We start from the raw sequence: 25,980 nt of genomic DNA, 5'->3' as shown, positions 1-25,980 counted from the left end.
AGAAGGCTGCGCAGGCTTCTGTTTCTGCAGAACGTCAGACTCGCTATTCCACTAGCAACATTCCATGTGGAAGGCTGCGCAGGCTTCTGTTTCTGTGAGTCTGACGTCCTGCACGTACGTGCAGGACGTCAGACTCACAGAAGCAGAAGCCTGCGCGGCCACATTGGTGATCTGCAAGGGCCGACTTGTACATGGAATGTTGCTAGTGGAATAGCAACATTCCCTGTAGAATCTCAAATAGTAGCAACAGTGGAGGAGTGGCCTAGTGGTTAGGGTGGTGGACTTTGGTCCTGGGGAACTCAGGAACTGAGTTTGATTCCCACTTCAGGCACAGGCAGCTCCTTGTGACTCTGGGCAAGTCACTTAACCCTCCATTGCCCCATGTAAGCCGCATTGAGCCTGCCATGAGTGGGAAAGCACAGGGTACAAATGTAACAAAAATAAAATAAAAAATAAATATAAATATTTTTTGTAGACAGGAAATACTACTTTTGCTAGTTCATCCAACAGATGGTAAATTTCAAACCAAGCTATTTTAAAAAAAAAAAAAATTCATCCCACTACATACCATAGTTTTCAGTACACTGTCAACTTTCAATTACATTTGCTACTTGAATGATAAAAATGTTCTGCATTTAGGTTAATTCCTCCTAGGCAGATAAGTGTGATACAGTGGAAAAGTTCACACCTACTTGATGATAGCTTCATGGGAGCGATAGTTCTCACACAGTAGGATCCTGCATGGAAACTCTGCAGGGTAGTGCTCATACAGTCGATCAAGTAATGAGACGTGAAGGTTTCTCTCCCTGGCAAATTCGCTGTAGACGAAAGGACTGAGCTGTAATACACACCGAAACAAAAATAATTAACCATACAGGCAGCAAACACCCTTTAAAATGCTTAAGTGGTAGGATATATCTAACTGGTGTCTTTAGAACTTATTAAGGTCTCTTCTAAGTTGTACATGCACAGAAGCAACTTTACCAAAATCATGATTCAAGCAAAAATAATGCACATTATGCTCCAATAGTACATTTTACAGTGCTGATTTCATACAGCTACACTAAATTACAAACATTACAGAGCTCAGTTCAATACACAAAATTTTTCAAGATCTTACTTGCATGTGATCTCCAGCCAAAACAATTCTGGTATTTTTATTAGCTAAAGCTAGGGGCATGATGGTTTCGCATTCCATGGCCTGTGCAGCTTCATCTAACAGAATGTGTGTAAAGAAACCTAAAATAAAAAATATAAATATAAATATATATATACATAACAATAAAATGTAATAAACAAAGCATCCATAACTCGTCAAACATGGACCTATAATTGAGATATATTGCACCCAGGAGAGGCACTGTGAGTGCCAGAGAATTATCGTTCACAAACGTTTAAGGTACTGCATTGCCTTTGGAGGAAAACGCTTCCTTCCTTTCTGGGCAAAACATTTGCCACTTATCTTTGAATCAGGGCAAACTTAGTTATCTATCAAAATCATAATCTCTTTATAAAAACTCACCAGGTTCAAGATCCAGTTGACAAAGATACTGCGAGGTGCTCAAAGTAACAACTACTACCCTGTGTCTAATAATATCCTCCTTCTGCGGCATCTGAAAGGTGGAACGCGTGCTTGAAATCAAACAGTACTGATGCACAACTGGATGGACAGTTTTTACCCATCGATTTCTGAAATATACCCTGAAAAGACAAAAAAAAAAAAAGTACTGCTTTCATGTGTGCATCGCTTCACCTGTAAGTAACTGATAAGGCAAGCTCAGCCCTGAAGACTTTCCTCAAAGTGAGTGCTTGAAACGGAACAGTGGAGAGAAGCAATTCTAGAAAGGGAAAAATATTTCAAAGGTAGCCCATCCACAACCCTGTCTGCCCGTTCTACTGGACTGTAAGTATGGATCACACTAAGGAAAAGCACTTTGAGTACGGTTAGATCAAATACCACAGCATCACAAATTAATAAAGCATAATCAGGTCTATTTTTCATTAGGAATTTTAAGCATCTACTTTTTAGAACCCATAAATCCAGCCGATATTGGGACAAAAGGTACCTGTGCATTTTGTGCCAGAATATCAGCTTGTTGTGTGATTAAAAAAAAAAAAAAAAGATTTTTCTGAGCGTGCGTGGGACTTCCTGTGCAGCCACCACCTTACAAGTCCCCTCAGTCTAAAGCAGAACTTCGGCATCAAGTCTCCAGGAAGGTGGGTTGTATTGTATCTCTGATTTACCTTGCTATCTATGGAGAACTCATTACAAGTCAACAACTTTGTTTTCTGCATTGACAAGCAGGATGAATCAGCCATAGAAGATGGAAATCCCTAAGATACTTTGACATGCCTTAGTTTCTGAGGGCAATCTCAACAGGTGTATGTGTATATAGTAACATAGTAGATGACGGCAGAAAAAGACCTGCATGGTCCATCCAGTTTGCCCAAGACAAACTCATATGTGAATACCTTAACTTGAATTTGTACCTGTCCTTTTCAGAGCACAGACCATATAAGTCTGCCTAGCAGTATTTCCCGCCTCCCAACCACCAGTCCCACCTCCCATCAGCGGCTCTGGTACAGACCGTATTAGTCTGCTCTCCCCTATCCTCGCCTTCCAACCACCACCCCCTCTCCCATCAGCAGCTCTGGTACAGACCATATAAGTCTGCCCTCCCCTATCCTCGCCTCCCAACCACCACCCCCTCTTCCCCCCAACTGCTCCGCCACCCAATTTCAGCTAGGCTTCTGAGGATCCATTCCTTCTGCACAGGATTCCTCTATGCATATCCCACGCATGTTTGAACATGAATATGAATATGAAAATGCCTTCTAGAGCAGACTCTCCAAATGTACTGTCTGTCTAGATACATAGTAATGAGATGAAAGGATGAAAATATGAATGGACAATCATGTTGCAATTCTACAACTTTCTTCATTGACACAATACACTTTTTGATTTTAGTTTCACCATGCTGTGCAAGCATTAGAAGTATATTTGTCAGCTGCAGAAAGAATACACTATAAGAAAAGTAGGAACAAACAATCTTTTACACTACCATAGTTCTAAAGTTGGGATGCTTTCACTGAATTGCTTAGCTGCAATCCTAAACTATGGCAGAGTGATAGGCATTCCAAGAGTCAGATGACTAAAGGCTTTTGTTTTGCCTTGTTTTTTAATTTCTCGTCTACAAGGATAAAAGGATATGAAGAGTTGAGTGAACTGGTGGTATGATTCTTCACCTGTGTGTGCATGAGGTCTTCAGGGGAAAAAAAAACCAAAACAAAACAGGAAAGCACTATAAATTAAAATAAAAAACTGAAACCACTTTTGGTAAAAAAATTAGGGTGAGTTTAGAGGATTACCTTATTGTGAAGGAACTATAGCTATCGAAATAAGACAAGCACTTGAAAAGCGAAGTTACTTACCTGTAGCAGGTATTGTCCGAGGACAGCTGGGCTTATATTCTCACAAGTGGGTAACGCGGCTGATGATAAGCACTAATTGCACCGAGGTTAACTCTTACGGAGTTGGTCTTGAGATCAGATTCGGAAAGGTGCAGAAGGTATTCAAACAGGGATGTGTAGGATAGCAAACAGGATCTAGGACCTTGCCCTCTCCCCAGACGGCAAATCTCCTCCATTTGAAAGAATAACACTTCTCAGTAGAATCTTTCCTGGAAGCCAGCAAGACTCGGGAGACACCCTCTGAGAGACTGAGAGAAGCAAATTCTAGGCTCTCAACATCAGATCGTGAGGGCCAGAGACAATAGGTTGGGATGTAGAAGAGATCCTTCATTCTGCGTGATGATGGTTGGAAAACACTCCAATCTTCACGTTTTTTTGGAGGATAACTCCAGAAGAGGGAACCAGATCTGCTAAGGCCAGTAAGGCACGTTTAAGATCATGGTCCTGTGGTCTTGCTTGAGTTTCAGCAGTCTTCCCTTCAAGTGGAATGGGAGGATACACATATAGAAGACCTGACCCCCAATGCAGGAGGAAGGCATCTGATGCTAGTCTATCGTGGGCCTGAAACCTGGAGCAGAACTCAGGGACTTTGTGATTCAGTTGAGTGGCAAAGAGGTCCACTGAGGGGGTGCCCCACTCTCAGAAGATCTCGCAGGCAATGCCCATATTGAGAGACCACGTGTGCTGTTGCATAATCCTGCTCAGTTTGTCGGCCAGACTGTTGTTTTTGCCCGCCAAATAAGTGGATTGGAGAACATACCACGTTGGCGAGCCAAGCACCAAATCTGGATGCCTCCTGACACAGAGGGTGTGATCCGATGCCATCCTGCTTGTTGGTGTAATACATTGCAACCTGGGTGTCTGTTTGAATGAGCACAATTTGGTTGGACAGCCGATCTGATCTCTAAAAGCCTTTAGAGCGTTCCAGATCGCCCAAAGCTCCAGAAGATTGATCTGAAGACCTGTTTCCTGGAGGGACCATGCTCCCTGACTGTGAAGCCCATCTACATGAGCTCCCCTACCGAGGAGAGATGCATCCATAATCAGCACTTTTTGTGGCTGAGGAATTTGGAATGGAAGTCCCAGGGTCAAACTGGATCGAACAGTCCACCAGGGCAGAGTGTGAACAAAGTCTCGAGAAACTCAGATGACATCTTCCAGGTCTCCTGTAGCCTGGTATCACTGGGAGGCTAGGGTCCACTGAGCTGATCTCATGTAAAGGCGTATCATTAGTGTTGCATAAACTGTGGAAGCCATGTGGCCCAACAACCTCAACATCTGCCGAGCCGTGACCTACTGAGAGGCTCAAACCTGAGAGGCCAATGCAACTAAAGAGTCTGCCCTCGGCCCTGAGAAGAAGGCTAGAACCTTCTGCATATCGAGCAGGGCTCCAATGAATTCCGATTGCTGTGCAGAGTGAAGATTGGACTTGAGGTAATTTATGACAAACCCTACTAGTTCTAGCACACCAACAGCTCTCCGAATGAGCTCCCAAGCACCGTCTTCCAACGTGCTTTTCACCAGCCAATTGTCAAGGTAAGTGAACACATGGATTCTCAGTCTGTGTAGTGATTCTGCGATTACCGCTAGACATTTGGTAAAGACCCTGGGAGCTGACGCAAGGCCAAAAGGCAACACATGGTACTGGAAGTGATGTGTTCCCAACTGAAACTGAAGATACTTCCTGTGAGCTAGAAGTTATCGGGATGTGAGTATATGCATCCTTTAAGACCTGAGAGCATAGCCAATCAATTTCCTGAATCAAAGGGAGAAGGGTGCCCAGGGAAACCATCTGGAACTTTTCTTTGACCAGCAATTTGTTCAGGGCCTTTAGATCTAGGATGGGACACATTCTTCCTATCTTCTTTTGCATGAGGAAATACCTGGAATAGAATCCTTGCCCTTCTTTTTCTGGTGGAACAGGTTCGATCACATCAGTCTGTAGAAGGGCGGAGAGTTCCTCTGTAAGTGCCTTCACAATATGAGAGCTGAAGTAATGAGCTCTCGGTGGGCAATTTGAAGGTTTTCAAAGCCAATTTAATGCATATCCAAGACGGACTATACGGAGAACCCACCAGTCAGAAGTGATAAGGGACCACCTTTCTTGGAAAAACTTTCAGCCTCCCCCAACCAGCAGGTCATCCGGTACGGACAATTTGACAGCAGCTATGCTCTGCTGGAGCCATAAGTACATAAGTACATAAGTACATAAGTAGTGCCATACTGGGAAAGACCAAAGGTCCATCTAGCCCAGCATCCTGTCACCGACAGTGGCCAATCCAGGTCAAGGGCACCTGGCACGCTCCCCAAACGTAAAAACATTCCAGACAAGTTATACCTAAAATGAGGAATTTTTCCAGTCCATTTAATAGCGGTCTATGGACTTGTCCTTTAGGAATCTATCTAACCCCTTTTTAAACTCCGTCAAGCTAACCGCCCGTACCACGTTCTCCGGCAATGAATTCCAGAGTCTAATTACACGTTGGGTGAAGAAAAATTTTCTCCGATTCGTTTTAAATTTACCACACTGTAGCTTCAACTCATGCCCTCTAGTCCTAGTATTTTTGGATAGCGTGAACAGTCGCTTCACATCCACCCGATCCATTCCACTCATTATTTTATACACTTCTATCATATCTCCCCTCAGCCGTCTCTTCTCCAAGCTGAAAAGCCCTAGCCTTCTCAGCCTCTCTTCATAGGAAAGTCGTCCCATCCCCACTATCATTTTCGTCGCCCTTCGCTGTACCTTTTCCAATTCTACTATATCTTTTTTGAGATACGGAGACCAGTACTGAACACAATACTCCAGGTGCGGTCGCACCATGGAGCGATACAACGGCATTATAACATCCGCACACCTGGACTCCATACCCTTCCTAATAACACCCAACATTCTATTCGCTTTCCTAGCCGCAGCAGCACACTGAGCAGAAGGTTTCAGCGTATCATCGACGACGACACCCAGATCCCTTTCTTGATCCGTAACTCCTAACGCGGAACCTTGCAAGACGTAGCTATAATTCGGGTTCCTCTTACCCACATGCATCACTTTGCACTTGTCAACATTGAACTTCATCTGCCACTTGCACGCCCATTCTCCCAGTCTCGCAAGGTCCTCCTGTAATCGTTCACATTCCTCCTGCGACTTGACGACCCTGAATAATTTTGTGTCATCGGCGAATTTAATTACCTCACTAGTTATTCCCATCTCTAGGTCATTTATAAATACATTAAAAGCAACGGACCCAGCACAGACCCCTGCGGGACCCCACTAACTACCCTCCTCCACTGAGAATACTGGCCACGCAATCCTACTCTCTGCTTCCTATCTTTCAACCAGTTCTTAATCCATAATAATACCCTACCTCCGATTCCATGACTCTGCAATTTCTTCAGGAGTCTTTCGTGCGGCACTTTGTCAAACGCCTTCTGAAAATCCAGATATACAATATCAACCGGCTCCCCATTGTCCACATGTTTGCTTACCCCCTCAAAAAAATGCATTAGATTGGTGAGGCAAGACTTCCCTTCACTAAATCCGTGCTGACTTTGTCTCATCAGTCCATGTTTTTGTATATGCTCTGCAATTTTATTCTTAATAATAGCCTCCACCATCTTGCCCGGCACCGACGTCAGACTCACCGGTCTATAATTTCCCGGATCTCCTCTGGAACCTTTCTTAAAAATCGGAGTAACATTGGCTACCCTCCAGTCTTCCGGTATTACACTCGATTTTAGGGACAGATTGCATATTTCTAACAGTAGCTCCGCAAGTTCATTTTTTAGTTCTATTAATACTCTGGGATGAATACCATCAGGTCCCGGTGATTTACTACTCTTCAGCTTGCTGAACTGACCCATTACATCCTCCAAGGTTACAGAGAATTTGTTTAGTTTCTCCGACTCCCCCGCTTCAAATATTCTTTCCGGCACCGGTGTCCCCCCCAAATCCTCCTCGGTGAAGACCGAAGCAAAGAATTCATTTAATTTCTCCGCTACGGCTTTGTCCTCCTTGATCGCCCCTTTAACACCATTTTCGTCCAGCGGCCCAACCGACTCTTTGGCCGGTTTCCTGCTTTTAATGTATCTAAAAAGTTTTTACTATGTATTTTTGCTTCCAACGCTAATTTCTTCTCAAAGTCCTTTTTTGCCCTCCTTATCTCCGCTTTGCATTTGGCTTGGCATTCCTTATGATCTATCCTGTTACTTTCAGTTGGTTCTCTTCTCCACTTTCTGAAGGATTGTTTTTGGCTCTAATGATTTCCTTTATCTTACTGTTTAGCCACGCCGGCTGACGTTTAGTCTTTTTTCCCTTTTTTCTAATACGTGGAATATATTTGTCCTGAACCTCCAGGATGGTGTTTTTAAACAGCATCCACGCCTGATGCAAGTTTTTTACTCTGCGAGCTGCTCCTTTCAGTCTTTTTTTCACCATTTTTCTCATTTTGTCGTAATCACCTTTTCTATAGTTAAACGCTAGCGTACTTGATTTCCTAGTTTCACTTCCTTCAATGCCAATATCAAAACCGATCATATTATGATCACTGTTATCAAGCGGCCCTCGTATCGTTACCCCCTGCACTAGATCATGAGCACCACTAAGGACTAAGTCTAGTATTTTTCCTTCTCTTGTCGGCTCCTGAACTAGCTGTTCCATGAAGCTGTCCTTGATTTCATCAAGAAATCTTATGTCCCTTGCGTGTACAGATGTTACATTAACCCAGTCTATATGCGGGTAATTGAAATCCCCCATTATTATTGTGTTGCCCAGTTTGTTTGCGTCCCTGATTTCCTTTAACATTTCCGCATCCGTCTGTTCGTCCTGGCCAGGCGGACGGTAGTACACTCCTATCACTATCCTTTTCCCCTTTGCACATGGAATTTCAATCCACAGTGATTCCAAGGAGTGTTTTGCTTCCTGCAGAATTTTCAATCTATTTGATTCAAGGCTCTCGTTAATATACAATGCTACCCCTCCACCAATCCGATTCACCCTATCACTACGATATAATTTGTACCCCGGTATGACAGTGTCCCACTGGTTATCCTCCTTCCACCAGGTCTCAGAGATGCCTATTATATCTAATTTTTCATTTAGTGCAATATATTCTAACTCCCCCATCTTATTTCTTAGGCTCCTGGCATTCGCATATAGACATTTCAAACTATGTTTGTTGTTCCTAAGTACATCATGCTTAGTACTTGACAGTATTAATTGGCAATCTTTTGTCTGATTTTTATTGTTATTTAAAGATACCCGATCTACTACAATCTCTTTTGCAACCTCACTATCAGGATACTCTATCTTCCCTGTTATGGTGATATCTTTGAAAGATACCTTATCCCGAACCATGCTCTTTTGAGCGACTGTCGGCCTTCCCCCCATTTCTAGTTTAAAAGCTGCTCTATCTCCTTCTTAAACGCCAGTCAAAAGTTTGCCCCTTGCTTAGACTGGGAAGTAGCAGGGGCTTTAAGCGCACACTGTTGACAACGAACTAGGGTTGAGCCTGAGCAGGCTGGAGAAAGGAAGTGACATACCTACATCCCTTATAAAACTGATGCTTAGCGCAGATCTTAACTGAGCTTAACTTTGGACGCCATTTACTGAATCTGGCCCTTAGTGATTAACTTTATATAACACTGTGAAGTGAAAGTGTTATAGTTCCAATTATTTTTATTATTATTATTATTATTAAGATTACAATGAAAACAGTAATAATTTCATTGATTATCTTCTATAAAGTTCACCAGATATGAGAAAACCTGTACCAGAAATTAAAAATTCAATACCAACAGCTATCACCTCCAAAATATTAGAAAGTCAAGCTCTCAATCCTCAGAGCCACTGAACACGCTTCAGTTGGTTACAGAAAAAGCCATCAACTGATTCAACTCAAAGAAAACAAGTACTGGAAAGATACCTCACTTTACATTTATAAGGCTAATTCGATATAAAAATAGCTCCTAAAGCTTGAACATGGGACCTTAATAAGTGATATTGACACCTACAACATTGATTTTCAAATGACAAATCTGGAAACATCCTAATTAAAGCACCCAAGAATTTCATCACTAGCTGAAAAGGACATTTAAAAAACCCCAACTGCAATCAGATTCTAGAAACATAGCAACCAACAAAGTAACTTTCCCAACAAATTCAGGCAACAACTGTGGAGAAAGATCTACTAAAGGAGTGTTTACTTTGGAGATGAGAGATCCAAATTTAAACTGTTTCACCTTGGAATTTAACTTATTTTCATTCAAAAAATAGTAAGCAGATAAGACAGGTGGAAGGAAGCCTTTGGAACGTTCAAAATCTCATGTAGATAACTCTTAAAAACATTTATATCATATACATGTCTAACTTGGGAAAGGTAACAACACTAACATGCTGGCATTTTAAAGAATTTTTCAAATTCTCAAATTTACAAACTACAGATACTACTGATTAAAAAATTCATCACATACGTCCTTAACCTCTCTAACCTCTGTTTCATGTTTGACCATTTCTTGGACCCAGTTCTCAACTTTCTGTTCAGTCTTGAAGTTTATTCTCAACAACCACTTCATGTTAAGGTTCTAATTTAGTGAGCACAATCTTTTTGAGTCCAGAAAAAGTTTCTAATTTTTCTCTCTACTGAGGATTCTTCTATATCTTGATCTTCATCTACCATAATAGGCTTTGGAATTAGCCCCTTAACATAGTTTACAAATCATGGTGGGAAGTTATCCTGCATTGGCTTAATCGTGATAAACTGCTTCGAACAAGTTCCAGACAACACCCCCACCAACTGGACAAGCCTGAGAATACTTGCTGCAGACCACTACAAAAATACGAGTGAACTCACTCTTTGATGATCAGAAAATTTCATTTCCCTTTAGACCTTCAGAATCTCTCAGCAGCATCATGCAGGCATTCACACAAGTCACTTTTCAATGTAATAAATGCACTGATTAAACTGGACTGCATCTCAAACATCTCTACTATAATAAAAGGCACTGTCAACGTTCTGAAGCTGACTCCGTGGCTTCAAGTGAAGGGTTCGTAAGGATCGTTAGGTTCGTCGCTCTGTCACCATCTCGCTCGGCCCCGCCCTCGCGCCTCTGATAGGTCCGCCGCCCTCGACGTCATCGCGTTTTGACGTCCTCGACGTCATCACGTTTCGACGTCGAAGGCGGCGGACCTATCAGAGGCACGAGGGCGGGGCCGACAGAGATAGTCAAAGAGCGACGAACCTGACGAAAATTACGAACTCTTCACTTGAAGCCATGGAGTCATTCTCACAACGTTGCAGGTGGGTGGTGGGAGGGGAGGAAAGAGGAGGGAAAGAAAGGGGGCAACTACACTGGAACTGGGAGGGAGGGAGAGAGGTGGGGGCAATGATCCTGGAACTGGGGGGAGGGTGGGCGGCTGGACCCAGGAACTTGGAGGGGGGCCAGGCGCACCCAGAAACTGGAATGGATGGAGGGAGGGATGAGGGGGGGGAGGAGGGGGGAGAAGACCCTGGAACTGAGTGGGTGGCAGGGAGGGAAAGTGGACCCTGAAACTGGGAGGGAGGGGGCGCAGGTGGACCCTGAAACTGGGAGGGAGGGGGCCCCTGGCACACACTCTCATTCTCACACACAGTCTCACTCTCTCTGACACACACACACACATTCAATCTCCCTCTGTCACACACTCACACATTCACTCTTTCTGTATCACACACTCACTCTCACACACACTTTGTAAAACACACACACTCTGAGGAAAACCTTGCTAGCGCCCGTTTCATTTGTGTCAGAAACGGGCCTTTTTTCCTAGTGTCTAATGATACAAGCAATTCTTCATCTGAGTCAGATAGCACTGGTAAAGATCCATTTTGGGTGAGACACTTATTGCACTAAGCTGAACCTGCACTGGAGAGAATGTCTGGTTTGTTTAGAGGCTTAAATGCAGCTGAGACTGGGGACTGGATTCTATGATGAAGACTCTGCTGACAGGTCTCTCCCAATAGATTGGATGACAAAACTTAGCTCTTTGCCCTTATTAACAGAAAACATGGAGAAGAACCAGAAAAACCTGTTAACATGCAGCCATCTTGGATTCCTCTTTCTGAAGGGAGAGAGTGTTATAAAAAAAAAAACCTGAATTGCCAGGGATTCTTACTCTTATCCCCAAGGGCCATAAACATATCAGATTTTCAGAGTAACCAAATATGCAAATTACAACAGTTCTTGGACAAAGGTATAGAGACACCTTTCACAAATCTTGGAACAGATATAGAGGACAGTAGTAGAATAAGGCTAGGGCAAATTGACAAACTAAAGATTAGAAGAGCACCTGGACTCGATGGCACAGAATCCAGAGTACTAAATTGTACATCGATTGTTAGTAATTATTATTATTAGTAAGTCCTACAACAGGAAGGGTCAACTTCATAAGCAGAAGACGAACAACATATTCTTGTTAAAAAGACTAAAGTTTTAAAGTGTGCAGTGTGCACAACAAATGAAGGAATTAGAAATGCAAGTACAAAGAAAATCTAAAGGCAGGAGAGCAGGAACTGCAAGTAATGCCATCACATAGGCAGCAAAATACACAAAAAATGTACAGCAAATAGAAAGAGTGAGGAAATAATATAGGATCTTTCTAGCAATCACAGCCAACATGCAGGAGAAACGATGCTGGCATGACAAATTGAGAGTCTTGCAGAAGGTGGAGCATGTTTACATAGCTCTAAAGAAGTCTGAACACTGAAGTCCCCAAACAAATCTTCACTAGCTCCTTTTCCTAACAAGCTAGGTGTTTTTGCAGCAGTCGAATTGGGATACGTCGCTTGATGTAAAGCTATCTAAGGAACAGGATCAATGACAGTATGTTCAAAATAGCTGGCCCCATAGGCGGTCGGTGGCCCAACTGTTTCGGGAGGCTAAAGGGGGTGGGGTTAGGGGCGGGGTCAGGGGCGGTGCTTACCTCCATAATTGTCTGACAACACAGAGAAAAAAAAATAAGTAAAAATAAAATAGTCACAATTAATACCTTTTATTAAATTTAGATATTAGATTGTAAGCTCTATTGAGCAGGGACTGTCTCTGTGTGTCAGGTGTTCAGCGCTGCATGCGTCTGGTAGCGCTATACAAATGTTAACAATAATAATAATAATCTTCCATAACTTCAAGTATTACTAGTGTCCATGAAGATTTTGAGTGAAATGCTAATACTCTTGAGAATCCTGATGCTGGTAAGGAGAATCCAAAAGATCTAAACCCGTAACCGTCCGTGTAAACTCAGAGCAAATCACAGATTGGAAACAACTTCCTGAGTTATAGCCTGTGCAGGCATAGGAGACCTCAAACACCTCACAGGCTCTCAATGAGAAATTGGTTAGAAAGAAGGAGAGCGGTCACTGCAACATGGATGCTTCCCGTACATCGAGGATGTCGATGCAGGAGAGGTGTTGGCATAGTGCCTAGAGGGAGAACAATGGCAATGCTTCTTAGGTTTTTTTTATGCTGCAGATCCCTTGATGCACAAGGCACCGACCAAGAGGACGTAGAGTTCTTATGCAGTCACAGTACCAAATCAGACACTGGATCATCTCAATGTTGCGTTGGGGCAGGTTCCATGTTGAGTGCCAAATTCCCTGCCATGCTCAATGCTGATGCTGAAGAAGAATCAAAAATGCTCACACTGGAGCCTGCAGGTTTTAAGGGTTCTCGCTTGCATACACAGGCAGAGACTAAACTGTATGACCCAGTGCTCCGTACCTCCAAGCACTGAACACACTAGTTATGGGGCTCTGTGCCTGAAACAGTCCTATTACGTTAAATACACTTCTTAAAGCCACTCTGCACCCTCGTTGGCATGGAGGGAAAAATGGCCAACACAAGGTCAAAAGGCTCTATGGCTCGGAGGAGCTTGAGAAGTCACATACCTAAAAATGGCAAAAGAAGAGCTCAGAAGCCCCAAAGGCCGAAAAATGAAAAATAATTTTAAAAACAAATAAATTTAACAAAATTAGTACAGAAAGAAGAATATGAAGAAAAAATAGCACGAAAAAGGGAAAGCACCAAAAGGCAGAAGTTTAATGTGCTGAGGAGAGATTAGAAAACCCAACCTCTCTGGAAAATGATAGACTGCTGGTCCCAAGCTCAGAGTGTCGAGCAGGAAGGCACCCGCACACACATGGTGGGGGCACTGCCTCAAAGTTTTAAAGTGACAGTACACTATCACAGTGTCTGCACCGGGCTCCGTGGATGGCGTCACCCACACATGAGAATCTTATACCTGCTTGTCCTCAAAGAAGGGTGAGGATGCTTTAAGAACTGTTATTTATGATCCCCATGTTGCCTTGTACTTTCACAGATGATAGTTTATAACTAGCAGCCAAGAATGGTTAAGGCATTCAGCTTTGATATAAGTGAGGCAGTTTTCAGTGCAAAATTCAGCTCATGCAGAACAGGCAGACTCTTTGTTGTACAATGATCCTATAATTATTAACAATAATTGCATAGTACCACTAGGTATACACAGAAGGGCATAATCGAAAGGGATGCCCAAGTTTTGCTGAGGACGACCTCGCAAAACGTCAAGGTGGAGGGGCGGGGAAACTCGTATTTTCAAAACAAGATGGACGTCCATTTTTCATTTCGATAATACGGACAGGGACGCCCAAATCTTGACACTTAGATCGTAATTAGAGATGGTCGTCCCTAGACTTGATCATCTCTGATTTTCGGCGATAATGGAAACCAAGGACGCCCATCTAAGAAACAACCAAATGCAAGTCCTTTGGTCGTGGGAGGAGCCAGCATTCGTAGTGCACTGGTCCCCCCCGACATGCCAGGACACCAACCGGGCACCCTAGGGGGCACTGCAGTGGACTTCAGAAATTGCTCCCAGGTACATAGCTCCCTTACCTTGTGTGCTGAGCCCCCCAAAACCCACTACCTACCACTGTACACCACTACCATAGCCCTTACGGGTGAAGGGGGCACCTAGATGTGGGTACAGTGGGTTTCTGGTGGGTTTTGGAGGGCTCACAATTACCACCATAAGTGTAACAGGTAGGGGGGAATGGGCCTGGGTCCACCTGCCTGAAGTGCACTGCACCCACTAAAACTGCTCCAGGGACCTGCATACTGCTGTGATGGACCTGAGTATGACATTTGAGCCTGTCATAGAGGCTGGCACAAAATATTTTTAAAGATGTTTTTTGAGGGTGGGAGGGGGTTAGTGACCACTGGGGGAATAAGGGGAGGTCATCCCCAATTCTCTCCGGTGGTCATCTGGTCAGTTCGGGCACCTTTTTGTGCCTTGGTCGTAAGAAAAACAGGTCCAGGTAAAGTCGTCCAAGTGCTCGTCAGGCACGCCCTTTTTTTTCCCATTATGGTTCGAGGACGTCCAAGTGTTAGGCACGCCTAAGTCCAGCCATCGCTACGCCTCCGACACCCCCCCCCCCCCCCCCGTGAACTTTGGCCGTCCCTGTGACAGAAAGCAGTTGGGGATGTCCAAAATCGGCTTTCGATTATACCAATTTGGGCGACCCTGTGAGAAGGACGCCCATCTTCCGTTTTGTGTCAAAAGATGGGCGTCCTTCTCTTTCGAAAATAAGCCTGACAGTGTTTTATAGACAGAAACAGAAGACAGCCCTGCTATATGAAGTGTACTATCTGACAGGAGAACCACTTCTTCCTTATTCTCCTATAGTCAGAATAGTCAAAATATAAATACATTCACTGATGGTTGCACAAAGCAGACCATAAACATTTGAAAACTAACAATTTTTAGAAAAATGCACCCTATACAATTAACTCTTCTCCATAACTCTTTTTCATTGAAGTCTTATTTCACCCTTCTATAAAGGTAACTTTAAAACCATACAAGAACGTAAGACCTTTGAAGTCAGAATGATTGAATATTTTAACACCCAACAGAAAGGACTTAACAAGGATCTGGGATTCCTAGCCCATTATAAACCATAAAGCTGTATTTCTCTCCACCCCTCACCTATCCACACCCATCCTGTTAGAATATCAATGATATGCTTTGATGTCCCCATGCATACCTCCTAGCCACCCCCATCCTCCCACCCTGTCAGACTGTCAAAGTAATGTTTGAATGTTTTCACTTATATACACTGTCAGCTAGCACATTTGCTTATTTCCGATCTGACGAAGAAGGGCAACCTTCGAAAGCTAATCAAGAAATGTATTAAGTTATGTCCAATAAAAAAGGTATCATCTTATTTTCTTTTCCATGTTTTATTTTGTTTGATTTCTACTGATAAACTATAAACCAAACTATGTTCACAGTATACTTCATGACTCTGCATCTTGGGATTTTGCAAGGGGGTGGGGGTGGAGGGAGGGTTCAGTGGTAGCTCAATTTTCATAATCCATTTAAGTGGTTTAAAAACCATTGTTGTTAAGTCCCAAGATAAATGTTTGTTCTTTTGTGGCTCTTTAAAACTCACTGAAGACACATTTTCAGAATCATATCTGGTACGTTACATTTGCTCAGTTAGCCATGAAGAATACCTGAGAGGTCTTGCCTGGGGATTGCCTGCTTCTACGTAGGGATGCAGATAATCCTTTATGTAGAGATCAGCAGCGCTATTAGAGTGAGTGCAAATAAGAATCCTGCTGGGATACATAAAGCAAAGAAAGAAATTAGTGAAACATATAAGTAGCAGCAAAAGCAGAAGGCTCAAATTAAGAAACATACTCCGTTTGATCTAAATGAATCAAATCGCAAACCAAATTATAACTACTCAGGTGATCAAAAACTATTGAACTTATAGAATATACCCCTGGATTCTATATGTAGTGCTCAATTTCAGTGTGCAATTTAATTGAACAAACCAATTAGCATCAGTAATTGGGAACTACTAATCAATTACTGGCACTAATTGGCAACAATTAGAATTTACACACACATCTTCTATAAAGATGCAGGTGTCAATTGTAGGATCTGAAAGGGGGGCATGGTCATGGGAGGGGTACGGGGAGGTCATGGGCGTTCCAAGAATTTGCACATACTGTTACAGAATACGCCCGACCTGTGCCTAATTTAGGCTCAGAGGTTTACACTGGGTTTCAGTTCATGTAAACCCTTGTGTTTAAAAGTCAGGCACGGATCCTGGTGCTAGGTAGGTGCTAGTCTATAAATGACACCCAACCAACCGCAGCACTGTTTACAGCATTGCGTTTAGCGTGTATTTTTTCCGACACCACATATAGAATTCAGTCCACAATGTGTTAATCAGCAGAGATTTTTTTTCCAGTTAAAGTGAAATTCATTGGTTTATACACAATTTACTTTTAAATGGAAATCATACAGGCAATAAGTGTTTATACTACTTGAGCATATACATACATTACGCATATAAACTCAGTTGCTCAAGCTGTCTGTAAAGTGCTTTGTATAAATGAACTGTGCTAGTTTCCTAATTACTGTGTTGTCAAATAATTACAGATCACTGAGCAGAAACTATACATTTGCAACTGTTAAAAAATGAAAACTGGAAGCTCATACAACAAAACATATGAGCTGTCTAATTAATAACCAGTTTGCACTCAAATCTCCTATCAAATGGATGCATTATATGAGAAAACTCTAACCAATGTTTTGACAATGTAAGAACTGCTGAACAAAGTTGACACTCATTCGGCTGGATTGTACATTATTGATTAAAAAAGTAAAATGGCAAAAACTTCCAAGACATGGAGAGAATTGCTATTCTTTGTCTCGTTGTGCCACAAAGAGCTTCCACAAGTCTTTCACACAACAGCACACTAATAGGGCACCATATGCAAGCTGATGAAGGCAATTAGAACAATCGATTTCACTAAGCTGGATGAATGTTTTATGCTTTTAATTGTGACTTCCCCTTGAAGTAAAATGTGACATTCTGGTTCTAAATCAATCTTCTAACCTCTATACCTGGTATCCTGTTGCTTGAGTATGTGCCTGACTGCTTGAGCTAAAGTGAATGTTTTGCCTGTCCCATAGGGACCGATGATAAGAACAGGAGGCAGCTGTATTGAAAGCGGGGTTGTTATAGCCAGAACAGCTTCCTTCTGCTTGGTGTTCAATCGAGGGTCCAATAGTTCATCCCACTGCCTGCACAGAAAAAGCAAACCTCTTACAATGCAGCTATATAATTCTCCGTTACAGAAAATAGCAACTAAAACAAAATGGGGATAAATACTGTACAATACATTTTTGCACTTTATCCCTCTATTTTTTCCCCAACACCCACAACAGTACATTTGATCTGCATTAGGGGCCCTAATCAGCTCAAGGACAGGAAGGGGCCTCCTTATCTAAGGCAATGCTTCTCAACCCAGTCCTCAGGATTTTCAAGATACCCACAATGAATATGCATGAAATAGATTTGAATGCACAGCCTCCTCAGTATGCAAATCTCTCATGCATATTCAATGTGGATATCCTGAAAACCCAACTGGTTGGGTGTGTCCCAAGGATTAGGCTGAGAAGCACTGCTCTAAGGACACCATTGGTCAGCCGGTGGAAGCTACTGTTATATGAGAGGCCACGCCCTCTACTCCTGAGTCTACCACCTCTGTGGTGTGCACAGTCCAATCTAGTCCTAAGGACATAATATCTGCTCAGAGCCCTGCATGGCATTGCACTCTGAGCTATTTGGCTGGTCTCAAGATTAGTAATAACTGTCTAGTAGTCCCCAAACTTTTCTACACAGGATCTTTCAAGTTCCAACAAATAACAGGGCTTAACTTAAAAAATAAATGTCAGTAAGAACACTGAATTAATGCATTCTTTTGCATCACTGCAGTAGAACACAAATAATGTTTCAAATAATTTATAAACTGTGGTTTTGATGCCTGTTTTTCCCTAATACTGGAATGCTCTCCCAGAGGTGGTGATAGAGTCTAAAACAGTAATGGAATTCAGAAAAAGCATGTGATAAACACATCCCCAATAGCAAGAGGATGGAAATTAGGCTCTTAGGCAACCACCACTGAGCAATAGTCACAATCCTACTTTATTAGGTCAGATGAGGGAAATGAGGGAAGGCAGTCTTGGTGCTGAGTTCCATATTGGAATTCATGTATCTCTGCTTAAAATGGACAAATTGTGCATGAAAGATTAGATGGGCCATTTTGCTTTTTATCTGCAATCATTAACTACGTTATTACGCCTGACCAAGGAAATTATTTAGAGATCATTACATGGATCCAGGGGAGCCCTATCCTAACCATTCTGAAGAACATTCCCTTGACTTGTTAAATGTATTGCAAAGCATAATGTTTTGAGATACTAGTACTTAGATGTATGAATTCTAGTAATGTAAACCAGAACAGCTCCATATTGAAAATAAAAATGTTACTTCATTGTTACCTTAAAATGTTTAAATATTAGGACATACATTCTGTTTAGTTCTTTCCAAAGAAAACATTCAGAAATCTGATTTATACTCTTTAAAAAACAGCTGTGTTATATTACTAAATAATTCGCTTCCTCAAAAAAGCAATGTGTCCTCTACTAGAGTGTCCTGGTATCAAAAGAATAAAAAGAAACCCTCACATTTAAATATAATACTATGGTGGGATAAAATTCATACATATTCTCAAACTATGATAGCTCACAACAGCAGGAATCTACAGCCTCACTGTTTTCATGTATCAGACCACTAGAATTAGCCGAGTGTGGAACTGTGCTGACAACATACAAGTTTTCAGAAACTCCCTTCAACTAAGGTTCATTGATGAGTTTGTTGATGCAAGACCAAGCCTTAACCCACTTGTGAGACCACAGACATAGCAGATGAAAAAAAACTTGCAGTTGATGAACTTGTGGAGTTGACATCTTTTCTGATTCTTTTCCTTTTAGGCTTGTGTTCATCTGGTTTCCAGGCACTGAGAGGGCCAGTGACAAAACTGCCTCCATCTGATCTGTCCAAAACTGTGCCCTTCCAAATGCTGAGGTCTACTACCTTGCAGGTTTTATGATTGTATTTAAGGGTACCCTTAAATATGAGGCATGGTCTTTCCTGTGATCTATGTCCATTTTTCAGATGGCCACAGAGCACAAATTTGGAAATTCAGGTGCCCGCCATCATTTGAATAACACGGCCCTTTATTTAATCGAAAGAACAGGATACAAGCCTGGTTCACAATGTCTAAGTAGTATATGCATTCTCAAGGGCCTTAAGAGATTTATTTATACAATACAGAATCTAAACAACTTTGCTGACATTCTCTGAGTCTGAAGTGAGCAAAGTAACGAAAGGGACACACCAAAACAACAGAGACGAGTACCAACAAAAAGATGCAGAGATATAGAAAGGAGTTGGATCACTAATGAATATACATGCAAGATATTTGTGCATGAGAGAGGTGACAGGCATGCAAATCTGCCAATGTAAAATCCAAAGCAGTATAGTAACAGTTACTATTATTCAAAAAAGACTGATGCAGCCATGTTTTGACAAGTATAATCACATGTCCAACATATATTTTCAGACTGTGATGCAGCGCAGTGTGCTACCTCACCATGATTATTCCAATGCCCTCTTTTGTGGTCTTCCTCAAACATCTTTTGAGGGCATTGCAGGTTGCCCAAAACTTTGCAGCTTGGATAATTGGTGGGTTGAGTAAGGTGAATCATATCACCCCACAGTTAGCTGAGCTGCATTAGCTTCCAGTCTGGAGCATTAGGTTTAAAATCGTATGGTTGGTTTTTAAGGCCATGCATAATGATGCCCAGAGACTACTGTGCACTGTTGCCTACTGTCCTGAGATCTCAGGATGCCCACCTGTTAGTGGTTCCTTCGTTGCATCAGGTCCATCATCAAGATGGCCGTCTACGAATGTTTTCGGTGGCTGGACCCACATTGTGGAATGTCCTCCCTTTGGAGTTGCACCAGATTACCAGTTTGTCATTGTTTAAAAAATGTCTGGAAATGTCTGTTTGTTTCAGGAAACCTTTTACTGAATTGTTATTGTTCTTTCTTATTTTTGCTTTGTTATTATGTGTATTAGTTGTAACCCACTTAGATGACATGGATAGATGGGATATAAGTATGACAAATAAAATAAATATATATGTAGGTTACCATACTGCACAAAAATAGATTTACAGTTCATTATATAATTCAATTATAAGTACCATACATAAATATAAAACTAAAATGTGGATAAATTAATGTAAACAAATTAAAAAATGATTTATAAAAATATAATATAGCTAATTAGCTACAACTGTCTATTATTAATTCCAAATATCAAAAAATTCCTATAAAATAAACACACACACTCGAATTTCTTGATAAGCTGTGGAAAATGGGGCCCTACGCTAGCAGCAGTGTGTGTTTTTGCTGCATGCCAAGGCCCCCTTTACCCTTTACCACAAGAGGTTAAAAAATGCTTGCCGTACGGCCATTTCAAGTGGGGGGGGGGGGGGGGAGCACTTACAGCTACCCATTGAGGTGGTAGTAAGGATTCCAGCGCTAACCTAGTAGTAAAAAATACAAAAATAAACTTCTGTAGTGCCAGAAATGGTGCACGCTGGGGGCGGAATTACCACCGGGCTGCTGCGGTAGTTCCAGATTACTGTGCACCAACCCTTTAGGAAAAGGGCCCCTTAATGGCACAATCAGCTATAGTCCTGTGCAGTATGTATTTTTGTATTTGTTTTTAGATAATTTGTTTTTGCCCCTCATGCAGGTGTAAGGCGAAACGCGGCTGCGACAGGACTTCTTGACTAAAAGCGACTGTTAGCATACTGCTTAGGACTGTGTGTGTTGACATCCAACTCCTTTTTACACCTCAAAATAAAGAAAGGGACAGAATGAGATCATATACCCTTAATTACATTTCTTTGATTTCTAGAAACTAAGGACTAAATTCTATAAATGGTGCTGAAAAATCGACACCGAAAAAAAGGGCGCTAAGCGCTATTCTATAAACAGCGCACAAAGTTAGGCGTCATTAATAAAATAGCACTTAGCACCAGGAACTACGTGAGGATTTCCATCAACTAAACCCGGGTGTAAATCCTTGCACCCATAATTAGGCGCAGATCCTCCTTATTCTATAACAGCCCACATAAATTGGGGGAATGCCCCTGATCCACCCATGACCTTGCCCCCTTTTTGAAGCCACGTGTAAAGTTTATGCGGTGATCCTGGTACCTAACAATGCACTGATAATTGATTGTGAGGGCCCAATTATCAGTGCTAATTGGCTCAATATTCAATTAAATTGCGTGCACAAATTGGACGCAAGCCCAAATTTGCGCGCCTAATTTTTAGCACCATTTCTAGAATTTGGGGATTAGTGCACACCTTTACAGTCTTTCTTCTGCCCTTAGGACACAATCAGCCTTAATGCCAAGATCTCACTAGGAACACTGAAGAATCATTTAAATGTTTATACCTGTTAGGACTCCAGGGTATAAGTGGACTCATGATAATATCTGGAAAGAGAATGCTATTGTCCTTGATCCTATCCAAGGCATAATGCATTTCACAGAGAGGTAACCGATTTAACTGAAACTGAAGTTCAACCTGCCAAAACAAGAATGAAACAATGCAAAAAAAAAAAAAAAAAACATATACAGATTTAGCACAAACACCATATCTGGATAATGCATATGGATGATGGAGTAGTCTAATGGTTAGTGCACTGACCTGAGAACCAGGAGAACTGGGTTTGATTCCCACTGCAGCTCCTTGTAATTCTTTACAAGTCACTTAAAACCCTCCATTGCCCCAGGTACAAAACAATAAGTACCTCTATATACTATGTAAACCACTTTACTGCTGAACGGTATGAATGGCCTCTTACAATACTTCAGAAGTAACCCTAATGCTTTTAACTTAAAATGTGTGTGAAGAACTCAAAATATTTAAGGTCAGGAACAGGGTATTCAAGTACCTCCATATACTAGCAGCCTACAAGATAACTCTGAAATAAGAATTAAATTATCTAAAACTGATTCCTAATAACCCGAACACCAATGTTTGGCATTAGTCAATCCTAATAACTCTCCAGACAGAAATTTATTTTACAATATCCAATAAGAATAAATGCAAGTGAAACATAACTGCACCTTTTGATTACTGTGCAATAGTTTAAAACTATGCATTACGGGGAAGAAAGATAGTCACGTTGGTCAGTTACAGCTCAGAGCCCCAAAACATTTTTTTTTCAGTTGGATCTGCAATAGTGGTTTCCTACGTTCTGCTGCCTATATGTGACTAGATGGGTAGAAGTCTTGTACGGTCTGTGCCCTGAAAATGACAGTTACAAATCAAGGTAAGATATACACAAAAAGTAGCACATATGAGTTTGTCTTGTTGGGCAGACTGGATGGACCGTGCAGGTCTTTTTCTGTCGTCATCTACTAAGTCACAATCAAAGTTCAGGACCTTGAAATATTACCTGATTTCAACTTTCTGTAGGTGCCGGTGATTGTAGGTGGTTTGTTAGGCCTAGATCTGGTTGCTGTGGGAACTGAATTGGCCAGGAAGGCGAGCGTTTTTGCTGCTGCAGGCAGAAGACTTGCTAACTCTGGCTCTATATGGAGAAGAGTTGGCTGCCATTACAACCCTAACCACCTTACTGGGCAGACTGGGCCATTCTGGTCTTCTGCTGTTATCTAGTATGTTACTATCTGAATTTATGTGTAGGCTGGCTGTTTGTGAAATATGCCACATAGGAGTTGACAAATTATCAGCTTATCCTCCCCCCCTACCTACCAGAACAGCTCCTAATAGAGAATGACACGGGGACAAAGTTTGTCCCCATCCCAGTGGGTTCTGTCTCCGCCCCCACCCCATCCGCACAGGTTCTGTCTCTGTCCTCGCGGGCTCTTTTTATTAAAGTATAAAAAAAACAATATGCTTGCAACTGTTGTTTATAAATCACAAATAGAAAACAATAACAACTATAATAACCCCCTCCCCATCACCCTCTAAACTTCCAACCCTAACAATACCTGACTTCTACTACCCAAGAAATCCTAATTCACTGTGTTAAAATGTCCAGGGGTACAAAATACAACCCACTCCGTAAGCCCTAGAAGGGGAGAAATATGTCCTATGAAGCACTGTTATGATTTTTTAATCTGGTGATGAATAAGTCGTCATCAACAATCTCAGGATTCAGTCTAGCTCTCCTGTCTTCGACAGTCCTTCCTGCAATAGAAGATGTCTTCTCAGAAGATGTGCTGATGAATGTACAGGATCCCCCATGCAAATTTTGCCAGTTGTGGCCAGCATGTTTGATTGTTTTTCCCAAAAAAATCAAAATATCATCGTCTGCATCAAACGTAAATAACAGTCCAGTTCATAACAGGCTTCAATGTAGAAAATGACACAGGGTCAAAGTTTGTCCTCATCCTCACGGGCTCTGTCCCATCCCCATGTCATTCTCTAGCTCCTAACACTGTTAGTTCCAGCCCCTAATTTAAATCTGTCTCAGAAGACTGCTTTGGTCATTGGACTTATAGACAAATACTCTTCCTTGTCGTGTAACGGCTCTTAAATCCCTGAGGTAGCTCAGGGGAGTAAAAAACAGCCTTTTCTGTTTAACTCATACACACAACACTAACAAAGTACCTCATGAAAGACTCCAGAGGAAATTGGAGAATCATGGGATAGGAGGTAGTGTCCTATTGTGGATTAAAAACTGGTTAAAGGATAGAAAACAGAGAGTAGGGTTAAATGGTCAGTATTCTCAATAGGGAAGGGTAGATCGTGGGGTTCCTCAGGGATCTGTGCTAGGACCGCTGCTTTTTAACATATTTATAAATGACCTAGAGATGGGAGTAACTAGTGAGGTAATTAAATTTGCTGACGAAACAAAGTTATTCAAAGTTGTTAAATCACGAGAGGATTGTGAAAAATTACAAGAGGACCTTACCAGACTGGAAGATTGAGCATCTAAACGGCAGACGACGTTTAATATACGCAAGTGCAAAGTGATGCATGTGGGAAAGAGGGACTCGAACTATAGCTACGTAATGCAAGATTCCACGTTAGGAGTCATCGACCAAGAAAGGGATCTCAGCGTCGTTGTTGATACGTTGAAATGCTCTGCTCAGTGTGCTGCGGCAGCTAAGAAAGCAAATAGAATGTTAGGTATTATTAGGAAAGGAATGAAAAACAAAAATGAGGATGTTATAATGCCTTTGTATCACTCTATGGTGTGACCGCACCTCAAATATTGTGTTCAATTCTGGTCACCGAATCTCAAAAAAAGATATCGTGGAATTAGAAAAGGTACAGAGAAGGGCGACAAAAATGATATAGGGGATGGGACGACTTCCCTATAAGGAAAGGCTGAAGCGTCCAGGGCTCTTCAGCTTGGAGAAGAGACGGCTGAGGGGAGGTGATAGAGGGAGAGTAGTTCTCTTGATGACTGCCGTCACTAAAGCATCAACCTTAGGGAGAGCAAACTGCTCCACCTTATCTGCGCTCACTGGATAAAGCCATGCCATAGATTCTGTGACCTTGAGGCCTGCATCCGGGTCCGACCACTGGACTGAAATCAATTCTTGTATGGCCTCATGAACCAGGAATGCTCTAGTCGGTCTCTGAGTGCTCGCCATCTTAGGATTAACCACCTCCGTCTCTGCTGCGGCGGAATCAGAAATGTTCAGAGCCTCTAACGCCTGAGTAATCAAGGAAGACAACTCTTCCTTATGAAAAAGCCTCATCGCTTTGGGATCATCTGGCTCCTCCCGCAGGAGTTCGCCCTCTTTCGCCTCATCTAAGCCAGAATGCTTCAACAACCCCTGAGAAGGGACTGCCAGAGAAGCAGGTACAGGCACAGGTACCCAGCCTCTGACCCAGAACCTTGCAAGATCTTCCGCACTTGAGGAGTGGATCAAGGTCTGCCCCAATCCCCTCACACGGTCCCTGGGGGCCACCGGGCCTGCCGCGGGAAGAGTGTGAGGAAAAGTGTGTTTAAGAACATAGGCCTGATGCATTAATAAAATGAATTCCATGGAAAAAAAACAAACTCCCCCAAGGCCTCAATCCCTGGAGACCCATCCAACAAGACTGAGAGACACCCACCAAGGAGGGGAATGCAGTACCCTCCTGAGAAGCTGGCATTCTCGCTTTTCCTGCCGAAAGAGAACTCAGGCCTGCAATAGCAGCAATACTGCCATTCAAAATGGAGCTCCCACCGGAAAACTCCATGTGGGAAACCGCGGCATCGGGTGCAGATAGAGAACCCTCCCCACCCACTGATATCAGCACACCCCTCGCTGCAGACTCCGTCGCTGTCCACCACTTCCCGCAACTGTTTCTACTGCCATCGGATAAAAGAAATTAAAACTGGCACTCACCAAAGCACTCACCAAGGCACTCCAGCAGCAGCTGACCTCCAAGACAGCCTGTACAAGAACCGGGCTCCCTCAACGCAGCTCTAATTTAGGCACGTCACTTTCTTCTTCTTTTTTTTTTTTTTTTAAAGGAATCAGGCTGTGCTACCTGCCTTTTTGTTTTGTTGTTTTTTTTAAAGTTTGAG

The 25,980-nt window shown here is 42.4% G+C and overlaps 1 protein-coding gene across 3 annotated transcripts in view; it reads right to left on the bottom strand.

Annotated features, from left to right (window-relative positions):
* The window catches only part of HELZ (helicase with zinc finger), a 241,411-nt gene that overhangs the window by 105,021 nt on the left and 110,410 nt on the right, over positions 1-25,980 (bottom strand). For 2 of the 3 annotated variants that reach the window (XM_030208449.1, XM_030208451.1), the window contains exons 13-18: positions 21,877-22,007; positions 17,399-17,578; positions 15,994-16,098; positions 1,523-1,701; positions 1,121-1,239; positions 693-838 (exon numbers count right to left, since the gene is read on the bottom strand). In XM_030208449.1, coding sequence (XP_030064309.1) covers positions 693-838; positions 1,121-1,239; positions 1,523-1,701; positions 15,994-16,098; positions 17,399-17,578; positions 21,877-22,007 — 860 coding nt within the window. The remainder of the gene's footprint in view (positions 1-692; positions 839-1,120; positions 1,240-1,522; positions 1,702-15,993; positions 16,099-17,398; positions 17,579-21,876; positions 22,008-25,980) is intronic. The other variant, XM_030208450.1, reaches the window with a different exon arrangement.

The sequence above is a fragment of the Microcaecilia unicolor genome, chromosome 6, assembly GCF_901765095.1.
Source record: "Microcaecilia unicolor chromosome 6, aMicUni1.1, whole genome shotgun sequence".
Taxonomy (NCBI): Eukaryota; Metazoa; Chordata; class Amphibia; order Gymnophiona; family Siphonopidae; genus Microcaecilia; species Microcaecilia unicolor.
Note: the sequence above shows the minus strand (reverse complement) of the source record. Positions and strands in the feature narration are given on the sequence as shown.